At 46.6% G+C, this 12,624-nt stretch overlaps 1 protein-coding gene across 6 annotated transcripts in view; it reads right to left on the bottom strand.

The window, feature by feature from the left end:
- Positions 1 to 12,624, bottom strand: part of AMOTL1 (angiomotin like 1) — an 80,138-nt gene that overhangs the window by 27,378 nt on the left and 40,136 nt on the right. For all 6 annotated transcript variants that reach the window (XM_053385641.1, XM_053385647.1, XM_053385644.1 and 3 more), the window contains 5 exons: positions 10,556 to 10,696; positions 8,511 to 9,426; positions 3,421 to 3,718; positions 1,585 to 1,729; positions 388 to 477 (listed from right to left, as the gene is read on the bottom strand). In XM_053385641.1, the coding sequence (XP_053241616.1) occupies positions 388 to 477; positions 1,585 to 1,729; positions 3,421 to 3,718; positions 8,511 to 9,426; positions 10,556 to 10,696 (1,590 nt within the window). The remainder of the gene's footprint in view (positions 1 to 387; positions 478 to 1,584; positions 1,730 to 3,420; positions 3,719 to 8,510; positions 9,427 to 10,555; positions 10,697 to 12,624) is intronic.

Raw genomic sequence — 12,624 nt, 5'->3', positions numbered from 1 at the left:
TGGTTCCCACAGAGCTGAGGTACGAAATATCCCTTTGAAGGCCTGTTCAAAACTGATGAAACAAAGGGCCTTGTTCTCCTTTTATTTGTACCTGTGTGAATTCAGAATTATCCCAAAAGGAGAGAAGAATTCCATTTCACTATGAAGCTTATTTCTCTTGAGACTTTGCCCTGACATCAACATATTTATTTAAATTTCCCCCTTGACCACCACCTACCACTAACTCCAACGAAGCAACACGGGAAAACAAGTCTGTTAGAAAGAAACCAGCCTCCAACTTTTAAAATACTGCTAAAAACATAGCACAAACAAACACCTCTTCCATTCTCTGACAAACCACACATAGTGAACATGCATATCTCCGCTATAGATCAATGTGGTACTCACTCTGAGAGGCATAAAGACCCTCTGTTGCCTTATCTTCGTTCCCATCAAACTCTCTGCTGGCTAGCTGCCTGTTGGCAGCCTCCAATCGCTCTGCACAGAGAAGGGGAAACAGCTTAAGAATAAACATATACATATGGCCAACCTCAGAGAATAAAGAGACCTGCCATATGCACCATGATATAAAAAGAATCTTGGGAAAGGGAAGCCAGCTATACAATAATGAAAGACATGTAGATCGTCCTGAAAAACAGGGAAGGCCAGCCTGAATTTCCACCCCCCAAAGGAGAGACTCTGTTCTGTAGAGTCTCTGTCTGAGGGCCAAAAGTATATTTCTCTACACAAACTTCCCTATGGATGCTCATGTTCCCTCATAGAGTTGGTGCTCTCTAGCAGTCCTGGTTATGAAACACCATGCAAAATCCAAACAATTTGAATATTAAAATATGGACTCTCACTCTTTTGTTTGTTTTTTTTAAACTTTGGGGTTTTTTTTAGTCTTTTACTTGTAACTGAAGCTGTTAAAATTTGGTAGCAACACCTGAGGACAGATGAAATTGATTTGCAGGGGGAGTTGGACTTGTGTTCTAACAGGGACTTTGTTATATCATAATTCCAAAGTGAATTGTCTATAAAGCCAAGGAGGACCAGCAGGAGGTCCAGAAACATCTGGCTTACAATCCTGGCTTGATTCCCTAATCTGTATTTCCCCACTCTGTTGCCCACCAGATGTTCTTCGACAATGGCAGCCCATCACTGCTCAGCACCGGCATGCTAGCTGAGGCTGATGGGAGTAAGGAGGGGGTGGGGCAGTTCTCAGTTTCAATAAAACTGCAGACAACTGAAGTCAACTGAAAACGGGAGCAAAGATTTTCAATCTCGTGGCTGTACAAAGAGTGCAAGGCTTGCTCAGGCTTGTTCCTGTAGTGTGGCAGTAAACTGAATTTAGACATTGTGTTTGAAGTAGGGAGCCATTGAGGGCACCCCATTCCACATAATTTAAGTACAATTTTTCAACCAGGTCCAGGAATATATATATTTTATAATGGCTCTACCAACAATAACCTCTAAACGTTGTTACAGGAAAACAGTTTGCTCGGTCAGAATCTTTGACGTGCCATTTGGAAGATGATAGTTCAGGAACGAAACAGAAATGCAATGGGAGGGGGAATGAAAAGACCTTTCGTAAAAAGAACATACCACGTAAGGCCCTGTTGAAATCATGGAGACGCCTGATTTCACTTTCCAGCTTGTTACGCATTGCCTTGTCCAGCGATTCCCTCTTGGTGGTGGTCTTCACCAAGTCCTCATAGGCTTCTGAAATCCTCTGAATTTCTATTTCAAACTGAAAGGTTTGTGTGTATGAGAAGGAGAGAGAGAGACAGGGAGAGAGAGAGAGAGAATATAAGGGAGAGCATACAACTTTCCATTAAAAGCTGGGCAGGGATGCATGTCAATCATTGACTTGAAACTTTTGAAAGAGAGGTTTGTGCAGTGGCCAGAAGCGTGTGCCAACTTTCACACTAGCACTGTGCCGCAGGAAGAATTCTCCTACAATGATGCCAAAAATACAACTCCTCCACAGGCATTAATAATCCTACTGCTGCTGAAGGAAACCAGCTCCCCAGCCATCACAGAAGAAAGCGACTACAGCAATGGAAGAGGACACAGCTCAGTGTTACAGCTCATGCTGTCCAGCAGGCAGACCCAGGTTTAATTCTCAGCTGGTCATGGGAATTCTACCAAGTCAAGCAGTTCCCCCAACTTACATCACATCATATTATCCAGTATTTATATACCACTCTTCACTTTTTAGGGAAGCGGGTGGTGCTGTGGGTTAAACCACAGAGCCTAGGGCTTGCTGATCAGAAGGTCGGCGGTTCGAATCCCCGTGACGGGATGAGCTCCCGTTGCTCGGTCCCTGCTCCTGCCAACCTAGCAGTTCAAAAGCACGTCAAAGTGCAAGTAGATAAATACCGTATTTTTTTGCTCTATAAGACTCACTTTTTCCCTCCTAAAAAGTAAGGGGAAATGTGTGTGCATCTTATGGAGCGAATGCAGGCTGCGCAGCTATCCCAGAAGCCAGAACAGCAAGAGGGATCGCTGCTTTCGCTGTGCAGCGATCCCTCTTGTTCTGGCTTCTGAGATTCAGAATATTTTTTTTCTTGTTTTCCTCCTCCAAAACTATGTGCGTCTTATGGTCTGGTGCGTCTTATAGAGCGAAAGATACGGTAGGTGCTGCTCCGGCGGGAAGGTAAACGGCGTTTCCGTGCACTGCTCTGGTTCGTCATGCTGGCCACATGACCCGGAAGCTGTACACCGGCTTCCTCAGCCAATAAAGCGAGATGAGCGCCGCAACCCGAGTCAGCCACGACTGAACTTAATGGTCAGGGGTCCCTTTACCTTTACCTATTCACTTTTTGTTGTTGCTAGGCATGCAAATACCTATTGGTGTTATGGGCTGCACCGAAATGACCTCTCTGAGCTGCAAGCCTGGGCAGTGTGTCTAGAGGTCCTGGGCTGCCCAGACAACAAGGCCCCCTCTCAGCCTCGCTGATGTGGTCTAAAGGAAATCAGAGCAATCCGTTTGGCACCAGCTTGGCTGCAGGAGCTATACAAGACACCACCCAACTGCCTTAAGTGCTCCTTAGCTGTTTCTTCTCCCAAGGCTGTCCTGCAAGGGACATCAAAGCAGTATACGCAGTGAAATATCCCACTTTCCTTCCATCATGGAATGCAAAGCAGCACTCACATGGTTCCCATGCAGTCTCCCATCCAAGCTCTGACCAGACCTGGACCTGCTTAGATAGCAGCCTCATGTGCCTTCAGACCATGCTATTGAATTGGACCTTTACTGGGTCCCACACCGCTGCACTATGTAAGTTCCAATTTAGACGTGTCCCTCAATTTATCATATTCTGGGCCAAACCAGGCACTGCTGTTCATCCCCATCAGCAAGTGGCGCAGGACACTTTTCTTGTGTCACCCAAGAGGATCAAGACGCAAAGCCCAGTCCCACTCAACCACACCACGCACCTTCTGGAGTTTATCTGCTTTCTCATAGTAGCCCTCCAGCTCCTTCTGCAGGGCCTCGTTGTCGTCGGAGAGCATCTCCACCATCTGCTGGGCTCGCTGGACTATAGTGAAGGCATCTGGTGGGAGCGGCTGCTCCTGCTGCTGGCTCGGCGGAGTTGCAGGCAGGGACTGAGACGCCATGGCCATCGAGAGGGGCGGCAAAGAGGCAGAGTGCAGTGGGCCAGTAAGAGAGGAGGCCTGTGAGGACATCGGGCTGTGCTGCTGTTGCAGGGATGGGAAAGATGACTGGCACTGACGGCTGTATGGGAGGGGGAAACAGATGAGTGGTGGGAACAGATTAATCGGATCATCGGCAGTGTGAGCAATCAGTCTGCCAGAAGTGACTGCTTATTGGTGCTTAGTATCCCATACATGAATGGGACGCAGGTGGCGTTGTGGGTTAAACCACAGAGCCTAGGACTTGCCGATCAGAAGGTCGGCGGTTCGGTTCAAATCCCCGTGACGGGATGAGCTCCCGTTGCTCAGTCCCTGCTCCTGCCAACCTAGCAGTTCCAAAGTATGCAGTGCAAGTAGATAAATAGGTACCGCTATGGCGGGAAGGTAAATGGCATTTCCGTGTGCTGCTCTGGTTCGCCAGAAGAGGCTTAGTCATGCTGGCCACATGACCCGGAAGCTGTACGCCGGCTCCCTCGGCCAATAAAGCGAGATGAGCATCGCAACCCCAGAATCGGCCACAACTGGACCTAACAGTCAGGGGTCCCTTTACCTTTACCTTTATCCCATTCATGAACAGTGAAACACTTTCCCCAAGTGTGGATTTTTATGTAGCCAAAACAGTACCACCTGCACACAAGAGGGAGGTATCAGCAGACTTTTTAAGAAGTTCAAAAGGAATTCTGAGGGGCGGGGAGGAGAGAACAGCCCAATGAAGACTGAGCATGCTGTGCCACCACAGGATTCTATTGGGGGCAAGGGATAGAAAGGGTGGAAGTAGTGGATGGGAGCACTCCATGCTGCAACATTTTGTTGCAGGCCCCACCAGTTATAATAATATTAGTTAGTGATATAACTCGACACCTATATAGCACTATGCATGTACGGAATAACTTTATTTTTTTAAGGAAAAGTCTCTGCCCCAAGGACTTTACAATCCAACTTCCAGTAGTTGGAGATACAACAAAGCAGAGAGTAAGGAAAGGGAGAGGTCAGCATGGGACAAATATGGGGAAAGGTTTTAGTTGCAGACAAGGGAGGAAACGCAAAAGAGCAGGAGGCGACTTTCTCTCAAGTTCTCTATATAGAAATACTGAATTCTGGGAAATCTTACTGACCACTAGGAAAGCTTATTCAGCAAGATTTCTCTGGCAGCTGAAATTTCAGCGGGAATTTGCCAGACTCTTTTCAAGCCTGCCTCTTGCAACAACAGACAGCAATTGGTGGGGTTAGTGTTTTTTTTTAAAGAATGATGAGACTCTCAGGGAACTAAATTCCGCAAGATGTGGTTGAGTACACAGTATACCTTTAAAACACATTTGAAGGACATTCTTTGCCTCAAAGGATTCTGGGCACTGTAGTTTACACCTCATAGAGTTACAATTCCCAGCAAGCCTTAACAAACCAACGTGCCCATAATTCTCTGATGGGGATATGTGCTTTGAATATCTTTTAAAGGTATAACTGTGCATGCAGCCACTTTATCTGCAATCATGTGGGAACACAAGCAAACACAGTCCTGCTCCTAGCTAGAAGAACAGAACCAGGCCTTGTACTCTGCACTAAATAGGGGACTGTGTTCTGCATAGGTTGGGCTGAAATAGTCATGGCCTCATGCGAACATGCCAGCAAACCTTTCTTTGAGGTTTGTATTGCTCCTTTAGATGTGCAGCTGTTAAACATGTTCCTCTTTGGGACAAATAGTGCCCCTTCCCCTGTTTACAAACCACATTTGTCCCAGATCTGCCTTTGAAGCCTTTCCCTCAGATTGTATATATAAACTGCTAAGCGCAGAGTCTCAGCCTGTCCGTACAAGGCGACTGACACACCTCACCATAGCAAGCCAACCCCTTTTAGAAAGAACTAACTCTCCCTGCCAGCAAATAGCCAGTCTCTCTCGCCAGCAAAAAGGCACCCAGCAAATAGCCGGTCTCTTTCGACAGCTTATTTTTAAACAACTAACCCTGAACCAAATAAGAAGCAGCATTTCCATTGTAAAGGTTTTCTTTTTTTTATAAACCTCCATTGCCATTTGCTGCTTGCCTAGGGTGAGTTGCCAGTTCACCTAGGGGAGGAGGTGAATGGAAATCACGCAAGGTTCAGTGTCATACTGCTTTCCCCCACGTTGACTGGCACCCCTTGTAGTTCAAAACAGCTGTGGAGGTCCTTGAATCAGATTGCAGCTAGCTGCAGAGACAGGCTAGTGGTGTTTTGATATAAATCACCTGATATAAATTCCCTGATACAAATCACCTCCGGATGCTCCTAATAGAACTATCCCCCTCCCACCCAAAATATAGGAAGTTGTTTTATACTAGGTCAGATAATTTTTCCCACTAGCCCAGTATTGACTTCTCTGACAAACAGAGGCTCTCTAGGAGCCAGTGTGGTGTAATGGTTAAGAGCGGTAGTCTCGTAATCTGGGGAACCGGGTTCGCGTCTCCGCTCCTCCACATGCAGCTGCTGGGTGACCCTGGGCTAGTCACACTTCTCTGAAGTCTCTCAGCCCCACTCACCTCACAGAGTGTTTGTTGTGGGGGAGGAAGGGAAAGGAGAATGTTAGCCGTTTTGAGACTCCTTAAAGGGAGTGAAAGCGGGATATCAAATCCAAACTCTTCTTCTTCTTCTTCTTCTTCTTCTTCTTCTTCTTCTTCTTCTTCTTCTTCTTCTTCTTCTAGGAAGTCAGGCTGAGAAGACTACACTCAGTGCTATTTTTCCGGGGGGGGAAAGAGGTGCCGGAATTCACCATGAACACCTCCCTCATTCTCTTAGAATGGCACCCCCCTGGGAGGTGCCAGAACTGAGTTCCAGTGAGTTCCGGCTGAAGAAAAAAAGAGCCCTGGATCTACTACCATCTGGTGTGAGGAACCTTTGGCCCGCCAGATGTTGCTGAACTACAACTCCCATCATCCCTGTCCACGCTTGTTGAGGCTGATGGGATTTCCAATTCAGCAATATTTTGTGGGCCAAAGCATCCCACACCTGACCCCACTACTTTATCCTTCTAACTGGGGGTGCCATGGAGATATCTGCATGAAGAGCATGTGCTTTACCACTGGGCTTTGGTGCTTTTATCTTAAAAGCACACACATTCAGGAAATCTGATTACAGGTTTCCTGACGTCGTGTCTGGTTTGGTCTTTACACAACCGGAGGAGATGTCCCATTCAGCACACATGGCTTGAGACTGGAGTGTGAGGCGCACGGAATCCATGTGCCTGACACCTGGAAAATCCTCCGTCTGAAAGGAGACTTGCAGATGGAATCCTCTTACAACTTCCTGAGACTGTAACCCGAAGCTGACCCTGTTTTTCCTTTCCTTCTCCTCATTCCCTTGTTGCTACCTCGCTTACATAAAGAGGGCTTTTCGCATTTCTCTTGAAAGCCGTGCTTTTCTGGCTGGAAAAACACACACCCAACTCTCCGTATGTTGTTGCCCGAGACTCAAAACATGTGCTGATCAGATGGAATGCAAACGCTTCAGGAACACAACACCAGCAGCCAAGGAGCTACGAGGGGCTGTGTCCCAGGTTGCCATTTCAGGAAACGTATTGCTGCAAAGCACTATGGACCTGATCCAAAAACTCAGCGCACAGAGCTTACCGCCCATTGCCCCCACTTGAACCTGGGAGTGTGGCCTACAAATATACCCAACGCTTTTCCCACTAGAAAGACAGCAGGAGGAAGGCATCATGTTGCAGAGGTAAAACAGCAGGGAGAAGCAATTCCCACCCCTTTGCCCACTGCTTCTCTCCTGGGATTCTAACTCCTCTGGGTCCCAGTTGCATGTTCACCACATCAAGTAGAGGGAAGATACGCAGCGATAGGATTGTGTTGGTGGGGAGGAGGAAGGAGGGAAATCATGCAAGAAGAGGAATAAGCAACACACTCCTGCTGCACATCTACAATGTACACAAGCAGTACACAAAAGGTTTGTTTTGCCCTTTGGGGCAGTATTATTTTAGAGCCAATGGCTTTGAGCTGGACAATGTAACTTACCCAAGTGCTCCTCTCCCTGCAACCTGCCTAAATCTGCTCCAGAATGTGGAGGGAACCCCTGGAGCACATTTAGGGTTCATGTGGGGAGAGAGGTAGGTGAGGAGATTATGTTATGCACAGTAGTTAAGAGTTGTTGCACTAGGGTAACTGCATAACTGAATACCAGGGCTGGGAAATATCCAGTTTTCAACATCGCGATATATCACCAGCTAAACATTGTGATATACAGTCATACCTTGGAAGTCGAATGGAATCCATTCCGGAAGTCTGTTCGACTTCCAAAACATTCAGAAACCAAAGTGCGGCTTCTGATGGGCTGCAGGAAGCTCCTGCGGCCAATCGAAAGCCGCAGAAGCCCCATCAGACGTTCGGCTTCCAAAAATAGTTCACAAACCAGAACAGTCACTTCCAGGTTTGCGGCGTTCAGGAGCCAAAACGTTTGAGAACTAAGCTGCTCAAAAACTAAGGTACAACTGTACTGAAATATCACGACATCTGAAATAAAGATAGAGCTATGTAAAAGCATTGGCTGGCTTCCCAGCTTTTCCTGCATCATGATTTTGCATTGCATGCACACACGCACATGATTTGCAATATATTGCCAGGTCAAAAATTATACAACTGCTATCATGATATGAACTTCAAACCAGTTTTGGATGGTACGCTGCCCAGCCCTAACACACATCATGATTTGCAACATATTGCCAGGTCCAAAATTATGAAACCACTGTCACGGTATGGATGATACTTCAATATATCTCCCAGCCCTACTGAAAACCACCCTGAGTCTGGAGTCTTACTTAACTTTAGGGAAAAAAGCAAAACATCCCCCTAAAGATTGAAAGAAAGGCAATAAGATGGCAAGGAGTTCAACATTACCTAGTCAGGCTATACTCTGGGGGAGGCTGATAACGGACAACAGCTACTTCGCTCCTCGCTGCCTGGGACGCTGAATAGGAGGGCATCACCACTTCCTGGATGACTCCAGAATGCTGGTCGTTAAAAAACATCCCGTGCTCCTGAGCTTTGCTCACCGGAGAGACCACCTGCTTGCTTTTGTACGGGTAGTCTGGCGGCGGCCCCCTTGGATCCACACCTTTGCTGGTGGACTGAGGAGGGGACGGCCCTCCCGCTTTGAACCCTTTGCTTCTCCCCAAGGCGGGCGGATGCTGTTTCGTGCCGTTCCTCTCCAGCGACAACTGCATGATCCTCTCGCTAAGGTATCGCACGTGGCCTTGCTTCAGTTCCTTGAGCGCCTCGTCTTTGTGCGCCTGCCCACTGTTGGCCCGGGCCAACGTCGGCCTCCCTTCCGTTCTGGATTTCGGGCAGGAGGTTCCAGCCATGTAAAAACCTGCCCCAGCAGCGCTGCTGGGCTGCTGGCCCCTGAAAAACTGAGACTGGGCTTTGGCCTCTTCGTAAGTTGGCAGTTCTTCATTGTTCTGCTGAGGCTGGGCACCCCTGGGCTGCTTCTCCATCGCAGTGCTGTCCCCTTGATGCTCCTGGCCCTGTGGTTCCTGCCGGGCCGACTGCTGGACCATTTGTGGGTCTTCGGGCACCAGGTTTTCCGTGGAAGAAGAAAGCAGCGTGCTGGCAGTGGGGTTGGATGGTCCCGCGCTCCCTGTGGCCTGGTGCTGGATGGCCAGCAGGTTCATGTTCTCGCTCGGGTTGCCATAGCGCAGCTCCTGGATCAACCGCTGTAACACAGTGCCAGGGGCAACGTCCTCCGAACCTCTCATTTCCACCTCTGAAACCTGGAGGAAGCTCGGGGGGTGGAAGTTGCAAGGGGGGTCTTCAGCTGAAGCAAGAGAAAAGATGGCCGACAGAGAAAGAAAGAGACACACAAAAAAGGGAAAGGTTGGATTATTTTGAATGAGGAAGATGGAGAAATCCTGCATGGCCTTTTCCTCCATCAATTATCCTACTGCCAACCTGAGTTCATTACTCAGCCAAATGTCAGGTGCAGCGTTAGAAACTCAGATATATAAGGTAAGTGCCAAATGGCGCCTTAAACCAGGGTTACAGCTGCCAAAATGGAATGCCTCGTTGTCATTTTGGGGCCAGACAGCTCTAAAGTCATATTTTTCAATACAGTGGTACCTCGGGTTAAGTACTTAGTTCATTCCGGAGGTCCATTCTTAACCTGAAATTGTTCTTAACCTGAAGCACCACTTTAGCTAATGGGGCCTCCCACTGCCGCTGTGCCGCTGGAGCACGATTTCTGTTATCATCCTGAAGCAAAGTTCTTAACCCGAGGTACTATTTCTGGGTTAGCGGAGTCTGTAACCTGAAGCGTCTGTAACCTGAAGCGTATGTAACCCGAGGAACCACTGTACAACCTTTGGGCTCCTGAAATTCAGATGAAATAGAACGGGTAGAAATCTACAGGATGTGTTGCAAGTGTGTGAAAACAGATCCGATGCTCCCCAGTCATGCACCTCCAGATGGTGGAGACGTCAAACGCCGTCCTGGCGCCTGGGCATCTTCACTTGGTCTCAAGTAGACAACAGCAAGCTGGAAAATGCGCCTGGTGAATTTCAACTGTTGATCAGGGGGTAAGGCCAGTACAAAATAGGGAGGTGCAAGGGAAGAGGGATGTAAGAGCATCATTTGAGGGGGGGGTGGACTGATGAGACCTCTGTCCAGATGCTGCGGCTTGGTGGTTTAAATTTGGGCTGTGGTCTGGGGACTCCCCACCTCTGATCTTCAGGGACCAAATTGCTTCTGATTAAACCTAAGTGCCCTCTCTGTCCTGCACCTGGGTCCCATTCTCCTTGTATAATGATCCACTTGCAAGGCTCAACGTCAACAAGGATCTGAAGAAAGCTATTTGTCCAAAAAAAAAACCCCCAAAAACAAACCAGTGTGAAACTCAATTGACAAAAGCAGCTAGAAAGCAGGGTTTTTTACAAGCACCAAGAACTTACTTTCAGTATCGCTGACAAAGTCTATCATTAACGGTGAACCATCCCGCCTGCTACCAAACAGCTGAGGATCTGTGTAAAAACAGCCAGTTTCTTCCAGTATCTGGGCAGGAGTACTGGAAGTGTAGCAAATGGATGGGAGGCCTATGAGAAAAGAAAAAGAAGAAAATATTTATCCATGAACTAGTCACGTTTTTGTTTTTTTTAAATACCCCAACACTTTTCCTAAAGTGATTCACACTTGTGGTTTCTGAATTATGTTTAAGTGTTGTTTCACAACCCCCAACAAAGACATCCGTTGTATACATACTTCGCAGTGAATCATTTCAGATGTCTGTCTACATAAAAGGCTGCATGCAGAAACACATTTTACTGCAAACAACACAACCTTGCCACAGAACTGTAAGAGGGAAGTCACGGACAGGATAAGCACCCAGGCCATATTGGCAAGCGTTCAAAGACTTAATAGATGATAGATAAATGGTCATTCATTTATTGGCAGCTCCCAGTATTTTCCAATTCTAAATTTTCAAGGAAAACTCACATCGCTGGTCAGTGGTTAAGCTGCTCTAGAATTACAATGGAGTTTTTGAAGCCAAGTGACTCACTGCTCTTCTGATTGCTAATGGCTTAGTTCCCAAGCTATCGCAGCCTTGGATTAGGACTTGGGTGGGCTTAGAATTTGAACTTTATGTCCACAAGCAACATATTAAAACTACATCACTGCATGCAAGCAAATTGCTTTTGGTTGGTTTCAGAATTTTTTGATCAAAACAGACATAGCGTCAATTCAGATGCAGTAGGAAACCAGGTTTTCCCATTACATGAACAAGCCTCAGGCTTATCCACAGCCTCTAACCTTCTCCTCTTTTGTGCCCACAAGGAGATTGGCAACTTCTGTTTTAAACAATCCAGAGTATCTCAGTCTGGGGATCTGAGGAACCTGCGGCCCTTCAGTGTTGTTGGACTACAATTACTTGACAATTAATCTCTTATCATTGGACATGCTAGATGGGGCTGATGGGTGTTGGAGTCCAACATAAATCCAATCCCTTGTTTAAAATATGGTTCAGGACAAGCCAAGATGTAAAACTGTGATTTAATCTGGGTTTGGTCTAACAAACCATAGCTCCCTGTACATTTGAACTCAAGGAACTGTGGTTTGCTTCAATGGAGAAGTGGAAGCTTCTGATCTCCTCACAGTAAGGTAAGAGGAGAGGACGGAGGAGCATTCAAGTTTCCTATTATGTCCAAAATACCACACAGACATATATGATGCTCATACACCTCTTACTGCAGTACAATTAGGTATATAAAGTATGTTCTTGTCCATAAACTTTAAATCTGGACAACAGGTGGTAAAATAACATGCTGGACATTTATACTATCCAGAGGCCACTGTCACAAGAATAACTGATTATATGGATATATTGCCTGCATCTGCACAAGGAAATTTAATTTCCAGAAACTATTGTTTTGAATTAATATTGCCCATTCCTTGTTTTACATGCTATTTTAACTAATTTAACACTTTTAAAAAAGCATTAGTGGGAAAAGCCATTCACAGTGCCATTCATGAATGTGCTCTTTGCTTATTTTTTTGGATATAAACTCTCTATTGCAGCAAGTTGACAATTTATATAAGAGAAAACACGCCCGATTTGTCTTACGACACCGTAATATTTAAATTCAGACTGCTGAATTTATGGCAGTCCCAGTGGAATATGTCCCTCTCTTGATTTCATTATCTACTGCAGTAACCATATAAGTTTAGAACCGTAGAATGAAATTGCACAGACAACATTCCTTGGTTTGTTTGAAAGAGATAACAATGGCTTTGAAAGAGTTTTTAGCTGGGTGTTCTGGGAAGAAGGAATAAGAAAGACTGGGATCCATCTTGGGCAGGTTGGCTGAAGGCTGGCTGCACTGCTGTGGGGGACAAACCCCTCCTGAAATGAACATGCTGTAAGATCTGGACTCCCTGCAGGCAGACTGAAGGTATAAATGGGTGAATAAACCATATTTCTTAAAGCTATGGCATTATCTGCCATGTCTCAGTTATCCAAAGGAAC

The sequence above is a fragment of the Podarcis raffonei genome, chromosome 4 (assembly GCF_027172205.1).
Source record: "Podarcis raffonei isolate rPodRaf1 chromosome 4, rPodRaf1.pri, whole genome shotgun sequence".
NCBI classification, from domain to species: Eukaryota; Metazoa; Chordata; class Lepidosauria; order Squamata; family Lacertidae; genus Podarcis; species Podarcis raffonei.
This window is presented reverse-complemented; position numbering and strand designations above follow the sequence as displayed.